Source organism: Poeciliopsis prolifica, unplaced genomic scaffold (genome assembly GCF_027474105.1).
Source record: "Poeciliopsis prolifica strain line A6 unplaced genomic scaffold, Auburn_PproV2 SCAFFOLD015, whole genome shotgun sequence".
NCBI lineage: Eukaryota > Metazoa > Chordata > Actinopteri > Cyprinodontiformes > Poeciliidae > Poeciliopsis > Poeciliopsis prolifica.
The window spans coordinates 11,310,096-11,322,865 of NW_026562390.1; the positions used below are offsets into that span (position 1 = coordinate 11,310,096).

General features: G+C 37.9%; 1 protein-coding gene across 1 annotated transcript; it reads right to left on the bottom strand.

Moving 5' to 3' along the window:
- Window positions 1-1,129: 1,129 nt before the first annotated feature.
- On the bottom strand, window positions 1,130-11,387 carry nop14 (NOP14 nucleolar protein homolog (yeast)). The gene is made up of 19 exons (XM_055040373.1): window positions 11,240-11,387; window positions 10,452-10,634; window positions 9,749-9,883; window positions 9,316-9,457; window positions 8,920-9,071; window positions 8,525-8,662; window positions 8,311-8,433; window positions 8,089-8,220; window positions 7,683-8,007; window positions 7,432-7,562; window positions 7,273-7,358; window positions 7,036-7,171; window positions 6,045-6,146; window positions 5,621-5,774; window positions 5,364-5,523; window positions 1,881-2,028; window positions 1,651-1,769; window positions 1,382-1,537; window positions 1,130-1,294 (listed from the first exon to the last, which is right to left on the bottom strand). Exons 2-19 carry the CDS (start codon window positions 10,632-10,634, stop codon window positions 1,198-1,200), a joined length of 2,619 nt encoding a protein of 872 aa, XP_054896348.1. The 5' UTR covers window positions 11,240-11,387; the 3' UTR covers window positions 1,130-1,197.
- Window positions 11,388-12,770: the final 1,383 nt, after the last annotated feature.

The following is a 12,770-nucleotide window of genomic DNA, read 5'->3' on the forward strand; positions in this document are numbered from 1 at the left end:
TTAGTGCAGCTTCACACTCATCATCTTGTGAGAAAGCAGCACCAAACCAGTGAGTCAGACTATCCCCCCCCGACAGCAGCAACATGCATTAAAGTGTAATGCAAAACTAAAAAGCTGTTTCATTAACGATACCAACAGACCTCTGTTTTGTCCCAAAGCAGTCAGTCAGTCTGGCCTTGAACATGACTGTCCCACTTGTACATTTTCATAGACAGAATAGCCACCATAACATGCTGAGCCTTGTTCCATGTTATTTACATACATGTCATCTGCTGTGTCCTGGTACATTCATGCCATCCAAAGGATGATTCTCTGTGGTTGTTGTTGTTCGCCAGCTGAGTCACGGCTTTGCGAACAACATTTTGAACCAGCAACCAAAGAATACGCTTAACTATCAAATGACTACCTGTTTTCTCTTCTCAATCTGTCAATCGCACGCCATCTCCCGAGATGGACCGCCTAGAAGAAATCAACCCAAATTCAATGAAAAGATGCAGCTGTGGCGAATTTTTTAAAAGGAATTTAACGGATGCAGAAACCAGTTCTGGTCAAGTTTAAAACTCACAGAGCTCAAGCTATTATTTTGTGATCATTTTACAGCCTTTACACTGTAAAATTTGGTTGCAATTACTTCAAAGTTGGAGGAAATTTGGAACGTTGATAGATATTTAATAAAATTCTTCGGCTGTAGAAAGAGAGCAGGTACACCTAATATATTAGGTACATTAGGTCACATACCTCGTATATAACTTAAATTAGATATATGACCCCAAACTAAAAAATATACAACTCATATTTTAAACTTTTGGGCTTCTGTGAGAGATTTATTTTTGAGTAAACTTAATGTTGTACAAGATTATTTGAATTTCTCTGCAGTGAGAAACTGAACATCAAAGATTCACAATCATTACCTTTCTGAAACATGATGGTCGACTCGCATTCATGACAAATTATGGCGTTTCATAAATTTTTGTACTGCCCCTTTTCACCCAGCGCATTTGAATAGAAATGCAGTGAAACAGCTGTGTCAATTATTTTAAGAATTTGAGCTTATTCTAATGTGCCCTCGTCAAATGACCCTTCAATCAGCACAAAATGTTTTCATGAAGAAGGAAGATTAAAAGATTCCTTGAAATTCACCAAAATGTTTATTCCACAAATATGAGAAGCACAAGGTTAATACTATAATTCTGGATTTCACTTTCTCTTCTTCCTTTTCAGAGCTTTCCATTCTCCCTCCTGAGAGGCTAAACTGCCCAGGAGCTCCTTGACCTTCCTCTTTCTTTCTGCATCCCTGAAACACAACATATGTAAACATGTTAAAGGCGTTGCAGTGCTTTGGTTCACATTCATGCACACGAACGACGAGATTCATCCGTACCTGTTCATGACCTCGTTGAGCTTTTCTCTGGCCAGGAAGCGAGAGTCCTTCCTGATCTCCCTCAGCGCTCCCTTGAACTCCTTTTTGTACTTGTGCTTCAGTCGCTCCTTCTCTCTCTCCTCCCTGGTGCAGCCGCGCTTCTTTCCGTAGTCCAAGCTGTTAAAAAAAGATCAATTAAATCAAAAGAAAAGCAGATGAATATATATTTACCATTTGTTTATTGTTAAACAACAGGATCCGGAAGGAAGAAGTCTCTCTTGAACGCTTACACTTCCACAATCTTTGGTGTAAACAATTTCAGGGGAATCGGCTTCTTCTTCTCGAAAACTAGCCGAGTGTGAGTCACAGAGGCGCTGCTGATAGCTTCCAAGATCTCGCTGTGAAGCTCCTGCAGCAAAACAACAAACACTATAACTAAGTGAAAATACACAAAAGATCAGGACACAGAGAGAAAAAGCGGAAGGGAAACTTTGCTTCATTAAACCAACATGTTTCTAACCTCTAAAGGACTTGGTAATATTTGCGAGCAAAGATGCTTGGAGAGAAGGGTTCTGATTGGCTGGAAGATGTGCGTGAAGGAGGTGAGATCTTTGTAGAGCAGACAACATCTCTTCACCAGGTCCAGGCAAGTAGACAAGCAATTCAACCTGCAAAAATAAAACAAAACAAAACAAAAAAAGATATGCAGTCAGGTTTCAGACAAGTATGACCTAGCCACCTACATCCTCTCTTTACATATTCAACGGTAACCAAGTGATTCTTTCTTTTTGCCAAGGGCAAAAACCAAAAATAAATTGCATACACTTCCTATTTTTATATGTCTGTTAATAGGAAGTGCATGTACGTTTTCATTCAACATGAAAACGTTTTATCCGCCCTTCTGGCAAGTCAAACGCAGTAAAAATAACTGTATGTATGGCAAATTTAGAAGTTTCTCAATCTTTTGGACCAATTCAACATGAAAAACAAAAAAACCTAAAACTTTATATAATTTTGGAAATTGCAACTACCCAGGTTTAAACAGAGACACTGACGGCAGCCTATTAGGTTCTGTACAGTATATTCTTATAAACAAGTAAGAAGAGTTTGCGTTCACAATAACAAATTGCGGGACAACAGAAAATTGTGCCAAATAACAAAAAACAGAACAGCTGTGTTGCCAGGTCTTTGTTCAGTTGGGTACTATTTCCATTTATTTCAACACTGAAAAACAGCCAGTTTGGGCGGGTTGTTAAAATGTAAACTGCCTTTCACAACATTTGACAGGTTTTTAGCGATTCAGAAGAAAAGTATTTCAAAATAGCCGTAATTGGGTGGCAGAAAAGTTCATTTGAAAATGTGTAGAATCTGTCGAACGTGACACCATCAATGATTAGGAGTCGTTGGTTAATCAAGTATCACTACTTAGTGGTATAGTAATAATAATAATAGAAAAAAATATTTATTAAAAAAACACCACATAAGTCTTGTTGTGATCCAAGAGTGGAGTCTTTCTGGTTCTGGTCAGGATATATTACAACCAAAAACTATCCATATATGTGCTTAAATCATTTAATATAAATGTACAATAATGAAAATGACAGAATGAATAAGACAAGGCGTATTCCTGCATTAACTGTATAAATATTTTGGTGGAATTTCAGTACTGTGTGTGCGTGCATCTTCATCATTATTTGTTTAGAGACAATTTAACCTTCATGCAGTGTACACTCACTGACTTGTTATTTAATCACTCTTGCAAAAACAACTACAGTCACTGTCCTTTGCAAACACAGCAGCTGGTGAGCATGTGTCTGAATAGCCAAAAGGAATGCAGAAATTAGAAAATAACTGGGCGCTGAGGTGTGAGGACGTGCAGAAATGCATTCACACGGTGTGAAGGAGATCGATGCTTTCTCTGCCTTCGACAGAACGTGGGAATCATTTTACAGCAAATACTTTTGGGTTCAATTTACATATTTTGACTTGCACAGAAATGCTTAAACACAGAACGGTTTTATTGTAAATGATTAAAAGAGTTCGTTTCATCGAGTTCACATTTTTCGTCCTTATTCAATATAAACAAATAAAGAGTTTCAGAAATATGTTTTTTTTTCTGTGATTTCAATGCCTGAATCATTTTGAGCATCTAATTTAATGTTTCTGACTAATATTTATTGTTGGATACAAATAAAAATGCCCACTCTCTCAAAGGGAGCATGAACGTACTCCACTGAAGCCTGTTTGCAAGCTTCGCTTTGTGCCCACACACCAGCTGCTGTGTGAAAGCACGCCTGTGACTCAGACTTGCACGAGGGGACGCTCTGAGCCACAAAGTGTGTGCCGGTAAACACAGCATGGTGGTGCATCTCAGGCTTTCACATCCACACTGTGTCAATGAAAATTGCTATCTGGATCGATACAGAGAAACACGCAGACTCAATCAACAGCTGGTTGAAGGAAGGTGTTTATCCTGACAGAAAAAGAACAAATATGTATTTTGTACTATAATTACAGTCGTGTTTCAGACTCGGTTTTTATCTTCCATTACATTTTTGTTCTCCTGATAGTGCAAAACTCTGACACAGATATGTCTGACTGCTCTATTGAGACTTTTTCATTATTTGCATACTTTAATCAATCTGTTACCAGTGGCGTTCCGCACAGGCGTGTCCTCGGCTCCCTTTTTCCTGGTTCTGATTTGACCTTGCCTCTCTCTGCTTTATTTGATTGTGTAGAGAAAACAGACTATTCTTTCAAAATGAGCCCAAATCTTGATTGCATTTAATAGATCATTAGCTCATTCATCACATCATAAAAGTAATGTACATGTAAGTATCGATAACACATTTTCTTTTGCAATATTTTGACTCATTCTGCTGGCCTTTATTTAAGCCCCATCATCTGTCTTCATCAATATCTCCCTCCAAATAGAGCAACTACTCTAAAAGCTCTTAGGTTTCTCATTTAGTTTCTTGCAGCTCCATTCACTAAGTTTAACGTTGAGTCTGTAGCCTGCAGAGGCACCACAACCTTCCTGAACCTTCTTTGATCAAAAGTACAAACAGAATATTAGATGATAAAAACATTTCGCAAAATGCCCACCATCTATCAGGACACACCATGCATGTCCTGACTGAATTTGTTGCTATTAAACTAAATAGTTTAATGAATCAGAAAAAAGGAAAAGCAGTGTCAAAATAGCAGTGCTTGCTGCAATCTAGCTAGCACTGCTTTAGCCATGCTCTGAATCTTCTTTCAATTATGTCATTATTGTGGTTGTTACTGCCACCTACTGTCTTGACATAGCTGTTACAGCCCATGTAATATTTTTCCAAAGATGGGGAAAAAACCAGCAATCATTTGAATGATCATTTTTACCTGAAAGCTTTTTGAAGCTTGCTCCCTCACTCTTATTTCAAGTCCTCAAACATAGAACTTCATTCTGAACTTTACTTTTATTTTTCCTCTTTCATCTTTCAAACACATTGCTCCCTGGCTCTATAATTCTATATCTCTGTTCATTTGAACCATAGTTTCTCCCCCTTCATTAAAAACTCACCTTTTTTATTAGGTTCTTCCCAATCTTTACATTCACCAAATATGCTTAAACTAATTTTATTGTCTGCATTTTATCTATAAATGTGTATTTGTTGAATTTGTTTGTCTTGAATTAAGGTTTCTTAAAGGCAACTCTGCCCTCGACACTACCTATATCTCAACATCAATATATTTTTCAAACATACTTATCCTTATCTGGATATTTAAATTCTGACCAACATTTTTCTGGTTGTGTTATTATTGCTAACAGAAATCATAAAATGTTCAAAGTGACAATAGGTGGCAGTAGCTAAACACATATACCAAGGAAATGCGACCTTTCGTTAACCTTTCAGCTACCATCTTTCTTTAGAATTAAATTTGACTGATTTATTAAAGGAGATGTCAGATATAAACTGTCAAACCTAAAACAACTTAACACACCAAGTGCTTTAAGTCTTACCTGTAGTGATCTTTGTCTAGATCACTTTTGAGTTCCAGCTGCTGGGTCGCAGACAGCGGGAGGTTTTTCTTGCTCCAGCTGCTGCAGGACTCTGAGTTAGACAACACAAGCAGATCACTGTACTTCCCTGACAGCCTGAAGGGGGGCACCACCATGCCACCTGAAACAAATAGACAAAACAGGTCAGTTCTGCTTCACCTCAAAACAAAACCAGGTGAACCAATAGAAGAAGCTTTAATAGTGTGAACATACTGTACCTGCAGAGGCCTTGTCCTGCACAGCCAGATGTAAAGTTCCACTCAGGAAGTTGATGAGCTCCGGCAGGAAGCGCTTAGAAAATGAGACGTACTCCACAGCCAGACAGCACAGCACTAAACCTGATGTTAGGTCTTGTAATGATCTCACCGGACACTAAAAAGCACAAAATACACACAGACAGAAAGAAATTAAATATTCATTGCAGACAATAAGCATCTTGGTGGGAGTTTGAATAGATCCAGTAGAACTATTAGTTTAGAAAATGTAAAATATGTTTCAGCTCTGTACATGGAGAATTTATTCTAGTCTAAAAAATATGAAGCTGAAGTTCTACTTCTAATTTTACATATAATAACAACTAAAATAAACTGGAAAAAAACGAATAACAAAATCCAGACAATGATCGAGATGCAATTGTCTTACCTTAGTAAGGGTCTGGCTGATAAAAAGCAGGGCAGGAGTTGTGACAGGATGCCTGAAGTCTGAGGTTGGGAACAGCAATGCTGTCACTTTGAGGTAAACAAGCTAAAAATACAAAACACAAACGAGCTTTGACACAGTCTGGTAGAAGCACTGGAGATCAGTTTATTACTATTGCTTTGTAACCCTGGCTTTGCATAACTTTCAAAGGCAGTTTGGATTCAAAGTTTGTTGAAAAAAAGAACTTTTCTTGCAGCTGTGCTGAACGCAGATGGAGAGATGCAGAGCAAATTGACGAGCAAGAACATACGCACAGCAGGAGACTCTGAACCAAAGAAATAAATTCAGTTTCATCTTTTTAGTTTCTGAAACATTCATACTGATACTCAAGTTTTTATTTTCACCCATTAAGTGTGGCTTTTAGAAAACTAAAACCATTATATTTAAACCTTTAAAATACTACAAATAAACAAACATGCTTAACAGCCAGCAAAATCTCAGTCACAGTTCACATTTAAACTGCCTGTATGGAATTGATCTTAGGAAAAAGGCATCTTTTCCTAAGATGCCAACCATCACAAACATAAACAAATGGAGTTCGATAGCATTTAATGAGATTTCAGTAGTTGTTTGCCTCTGTCTGTCAAAAAGGAGCTTTTCTTCAACAAACAATTCACCTGGTTTCTATGAAATACAAAGTATAAATATGTAGAAAAGCAGCTCATGTTTTAACTCCAGTATAGTAGAGGATCTGTGATGCTATGGGCCTTTATTTCCCCATAGCATGGTAACATGGAAATTCATGGCAAAATAAACACTGCAATACAGTCCATTGAAAAGAAGTTAGCATTGGGTTTTTCAAGACGATTACGATCTAAAACATGTTGCCAAGTAAAGCAGCTTTTGTGGCTGTCACAACCCAAAGACCAAAATCTTATAAAAACCTGTCAGAATCTGAAGGGAGGAAGTCAGTTTTCTAGTTAATAATTCATACCATGTCTAATGTGGGAAAAGCAGCATGACCTTTGATCTCAACGGCCTCCTCCATGCTGTGAGCAGCATCTCCGAGGATGCTCTGCATGGACTTGCCGGCTGCTTCAGGAAACATCTGACACAAAGCGTACAGCTCCCTTCAGGAAATAATGAAGAAAATGTGAAGAAATCCATTTTTTTCCCCAAATTTTAAGCCTAAGGTGTAAATTAAGGAAAGAAAGTCACTTTCTGAACTCACGGAATGAGTTTATCTATGGTGCAGAGCTCTGGTGGACTTCTTGTAGCCAACTCCCCCATGTACTCCAGTAGAAAGCCCACAAGTTTCTGAGATAAACAAAACAAACAACTTAAGTTCACGCAAACTTCACTTGGATAAATGTTATGTTTCGTGGCGTACCTGCAGCTTGAGCTTATTGCCTGCAGCCAAACTAGGATGGTTGCACTTCTGAGTCCTGGCCATGATGAGGCGCTGGTTGTCGGGTGTGTGACCGTGAAGCAAATCTTTCAGGTCTTCGTAGCTTTCGGGAGCTAAAAGAAGAAAGAGATTTTTAAACTCTTTTGGAGAAGAAGAAATCTTGAAGAAGGCCTCGACTTGCCCAATGCACATTTGTAACTGAAAGTAATCGGTAGTAGAGTGAGAGCAGTCACCGGTGAATGTGTATGGGAGCTCTGCTTTGGCTGCCTCCTGCTGGGCCTTCAGCTCCTCTCTGCTCAGAGTCTGCTGCTGCCTGGAACTGCTCGCTTCCTCTTCCTCATCCTCATCCTCATTCTCACTTTCCTGTTCAGACTCAAGGTCAGAGTGACCATCTTCATCTTCACCGCTGCCCTCCTCTTCCTCTTCTTCCACATCATCATCATTATCATCCTCCTCCTCTTCATTTTCGCCCTCTGCCTCTGAACCCTCTTCCTCTCCAGTCTCTCCCTCCTCTTCCTTGTCGTCTTCATCCTCTTCCTCAATGTTCCATTTTCCATCCTTTCAGAAAGAAAATAACATTTATTTAAAAACTATTTTTAAAAAAAATTATTAAAGCCCACCCGTTTTGAACTGAGATACCTGATAAGCAAGAGTCTTCGTGTCATGCTTGTCCAAGACAAAGCCGTCGTTTAGGTCGTCGGCAGAGATGTGGACTTGACTCTTCATACTGTCCCCGCCTTCATCTCCCATCATCCTCCTCAGACGGTCAGCCTGAAGAAACGTAAAGCAGATCGAACCTGTCGCATAAAAAGGTGCAAAAATAAAAGCAGTGATGACAGCTACAGCTATTGCTGCAGTCACCTCCAGTTTCTGCAGTTTCTCCTTCTCTTCCTTGGCCAGCTCCTCTGGGGTCTTCATCTTCTCTGAGGGTTGGGCCTTCATCTCGAAGCCGAGCTCTCGGACTATCATGTCGTACTCCTCCGGCTGATAAACCCAAACAAGAAGCAGAAATCAGAGGAGTACGAGGTGTGAGACAGAAACCTTTCAGGGTTTATTTTATTTCATTTATCCATACCTTTGCTTTCTCCTCCGGTTTGTCGACGTGTTCGGCTTTGGGAGTTTTCTTCACCATCAGAGCTTGAATGCTTTTCCAATCTTGATCCAGCTTCTCTGTCAGCTCCTGGGCCTCCTCCTTCTGCACCTGACGCTCCCTCTGTGAACAAATGTCTGCATCATTTTCCAGGCCTCTCCAATGTCACATTTCAGCAATGTTTAAAACACACATTTAAAAGGGATACAAGGTTAATTCAATGATAGAAATGAATGCATGGACAAATAACTTTCAATCTCTCTGTAGGAATGCTGTGTTGAACATAAACACCAGAAGAAAAAAAACACTGCTATCACTAGTTGGAAAAAAAAACATAATTGTTATTTTGCCTAACAATTAATAATGTGCTGTCAGCTCACCTTCTCCAGTTTGGACTTCTGGATGAGCTCCTCAATCAGTTCCTGTCTGGATTTGGTCTTCTGACCCCCCTGCTCATCCTCCTGGTCCCCCCCAGATGTTTTCTTCCTCAGCAGACCCCCTCCGCCTCCAAAGTGGGAGGCGGTCAGCTCAGCTGTGTGTCAAAATAAAACACGTTTAGTAACAAATTGATGACATAACTCACACGCAATAATTAGATGATGGGAATTTTCAAACATCAGTAATTAGATACAAAACAAAAACGAAAAAGCAAAAGACCTGCATGATTGTAAAGTTTAATGTTTCCATTATGCAAAGCAGTTTGAATTGATTTGTGGCTGAAAATGTGGCATACAAATAAACTTTCCTTTCCTGAATAGCATTTGGTTTGGACTCACCTGATAAAAGGCCTTTCTCCTCTGAGTCATCATCGCTACCAACAGTGTCATTAAATTTCTCAATTTCAGCCAACGACTGGCCGTAATGAGTCAGCTCTTCTTCCTCGTTCAGGTTGAAGACGTCTCTCTTTCCATCAGAACGCTAAGAACCAAACACCAATGGGAAGAAATATGTCAAGAGTAGGTGACAGTAGAATTGGGGAAAGTGTCAGACTGTGGTAGCAATTAAAACATTGTTAAATATGTCTTATTTCTTAAATCTTCAATCATCCAGACAACAGAGACCACACAAAATGAACAGATTTAATGCTAATGTACAATAAGCATTTATGCAGTAAAGAAATAATTTTCCAAAAACAAATGTTCTTACTTTCTGTGCCAAGTCAATAAAAAGGAATCAAATCCAACCCAGATCAATGAAGAAGTCACTAACCTGTCTTTCAATGGCAAACCTTTGAAGGATTTTGTCTTCTGGAGTCATTTTGGCATCATATTCTCCAAGGCGTCGGTCGATGAATTTGTTGGACTTGTTTTTCTGTTTGTATTCCTTCAGGAGAGTTTCTTTTCGCTGTAGATTAAAAAACAAAATAATATCATTGTTGAATATTTCAATCTACAATCTACTTAAAATTGGTTTGTAATTCCATTTGCTTAAAAAATCCTCTGTCAACATGGCACAGTGTTAAATCGATGGCATGTATGTAAATCCCACTTTGTGATTTTTTTTATGCAGAAAAAGCAGAAAATTCTAAAACCATGCACCATTTTTCATTAGCATTATCAAAATATTTTTTGGTTTGCTCTAGATGTTGCATCATGTATCAAACTGTTGACAAACTCTTGACAAACTTTCACTTGTCAAGACAAGTGAAAGACGAAGCAGCAACAAACAGATGATGGTAAATGTTGTAAATGAAAGGTTTGTGGCATCACCTTTTCTTTTCAAATATGTTCCTAGCAAAATAAACGTCTATATATATGATATAAAAGCATGTTAACAAAATTCCTCTTATCAAAATAAGGACATAATTTTAGTTAAATTATTACACAACATAAAAGAGCGACTCATAAATGAAATATAAATATGAAACAGGCTGTAAACGTGAAACAAGTCAGACAGTTGAGCTGATTCTCACCTTATTGATGGCTTTGGAACGGGATACTCCTGGCAGACCCACATCATGTTTGCTTTTCCTCCCCAGAACATCAAACTTCTTTCTGTTAATTTTCACCTCAAAAGGGTTGTTTTTGATCTCTGTGGCTGCTTTGGTTTTACGGACCTTGTCCGCAAGGCTCTTCTTTTTCGGAGCCTTCCCCATCTGCCGTGGAAGACAAACACAGTCATTGACTTTTCATATAACAGAGTTCATAAACCTTTTCATCAGTAAACTCTGCAATTCCCTACATTTTTAAAGTTCTGTGTCTTTTCTCTTTTTTTTTTTTGCCCGGTTTTCAAATACAAGTGCAGCAGCTAAAGGCAGACATTTTTACAACAGTCAGGCTGATCCTAGATTCTGCAGAAAAGAACACAAAGTAAGGAAGGAAATAAAAGACATATGACAGACAAATAAAAAGGATGGACGGATAAAACTTTAACAGATATTTTGACATACTTATCCGGATCTGGGAAACTTACATCATTTTCTGACCTGACCAGCAAAAATGAACAATGTAATTATGTTTCCTTTCAACAGTTAACGTGTCAGTTTAACAACACAATTATCAACCCCAGTCCATAATGTCAATGCGGCAGGTTAATGACGAGACTAAACATTAAATGACATGATTTGTTAAACTAAAACACCCCTTAGGGAAAACTGGTAATGTGTATACAGAAGTTAATGAACAAGAGGGGGAAACGTGTTATTTTCAGCTGCCGACAGCTTGTAAACATACAAAGTTTCAGTCAGAAAGACATGTTTACCTTCAGGTCACAGCGAGGAGTCGAGTTATTAAGCTCAAGTGGACAAAGATATCAAGCAGTGACTGCGGACAGTTTCATATATGATTGTTTGTGTCCACGTTTCTTCAGCAGGTTTCCATTTTCCAGCGTGCAGAGGAGGTCGCAATATCGAAAGTACTTCCTGTGGCATGTTTCCAACAGCGCCCCTAGCGTCAGAAACATGTCTCTTCCTTGTTTTTTTTTTTTTTTTTTTTTTTTTTAGGCACATCGACATTTTCACACTCCTTTCTCATCCTGAAAGGAAATAATTAAATTTTGTAGGTTTATTTAGATCACTTTCCAAGTATATTGTTGTACTTGTAAGGCAACTAAATTTAAATTGTTTCAATTGTTTTCAATTGTTGAAAGATACCATACTAATCTTTACTTCTATTTTCTTTTGGGACTAAAAAAATAATAAATTAAGCAAATACATTGCTGAAAGTTGCAATAGTGCTGGATGTTTTGTGGTAGTTTTGTTTTTTGTAAATAGATATTGTTTAAATATGTTTGGGATGAAAGGAGCAGATATTACAAGAATTTTTTCTTCTTTCTGCTGCCTTAAAATATATATTATTGACTTATATATTTTTGGTATTGTATATAATTTTGTTTTCATTTAAATGAATAAATGAAAGAAGTCTTATGTGCTAACACACATCAGATACTTACAGGTATAATAATGTAAAACTCTCAGTCAACCTTTTAAGGACTTTAAATTTAATAAACCGAGCATATTTTGGTTAGATGATGTGGGCTTTGATTGGGTGTTAACACTCAGTACTGCAGTAGCTTGGCAAAGTGCTCACAAGTGTCTGTTTTTGCTCACATTTTGTCAGAATGCAATCACCAACTAGAATATACTTCCTTGGCATTTTATGTTATAGACCTAGTAGAAGTGCTTTACCTTTACAGCAGAAAGGAAACTATGCATTTCAGTGTTGTTTTTTATACACAAAATTGTAAAAAGTGTGGCATGTACTGTAGTCATAACCATTTTCACCAATTCCCCCAAATATTTTTCCCATGCCAATCATGTTGGTTGTGGCTTCAAGTTTATCTGATGCAGGGACTGCTGCTGATAGAGTTAAAAGCGCTGCCATTCTGAGTACTATCTGAAATCCAATCAGACATGTCAAAATGATCTCGTCAAAGACCAGACCTAAAACCAATTAAGATCTGATGAACGACCTGTTAATTGATATTCAGAGATGCTCATTGTAGAGAATTGTATAGAATTGTATAAACCAATCACACAATTTCGTTTTTCATGGTAGTGTTTCTTTTTATTTGTCATTGTAGAATAGGTGGATCCATGACAACAGAAAAAAAAGTGGTGTAATAACATGGTAAATTGAGTAATAACCAAATATTTAAATTGGGAATAATTCAGACAAACACAAATCAGCATGATGAAACATAAAAAATAATAAACTAAGGCCGATTTAAATGAATACGAGGACATTAGTGGTGGTATTAGCACAAAAATGTTGAAATATAACCCAAATTCAGA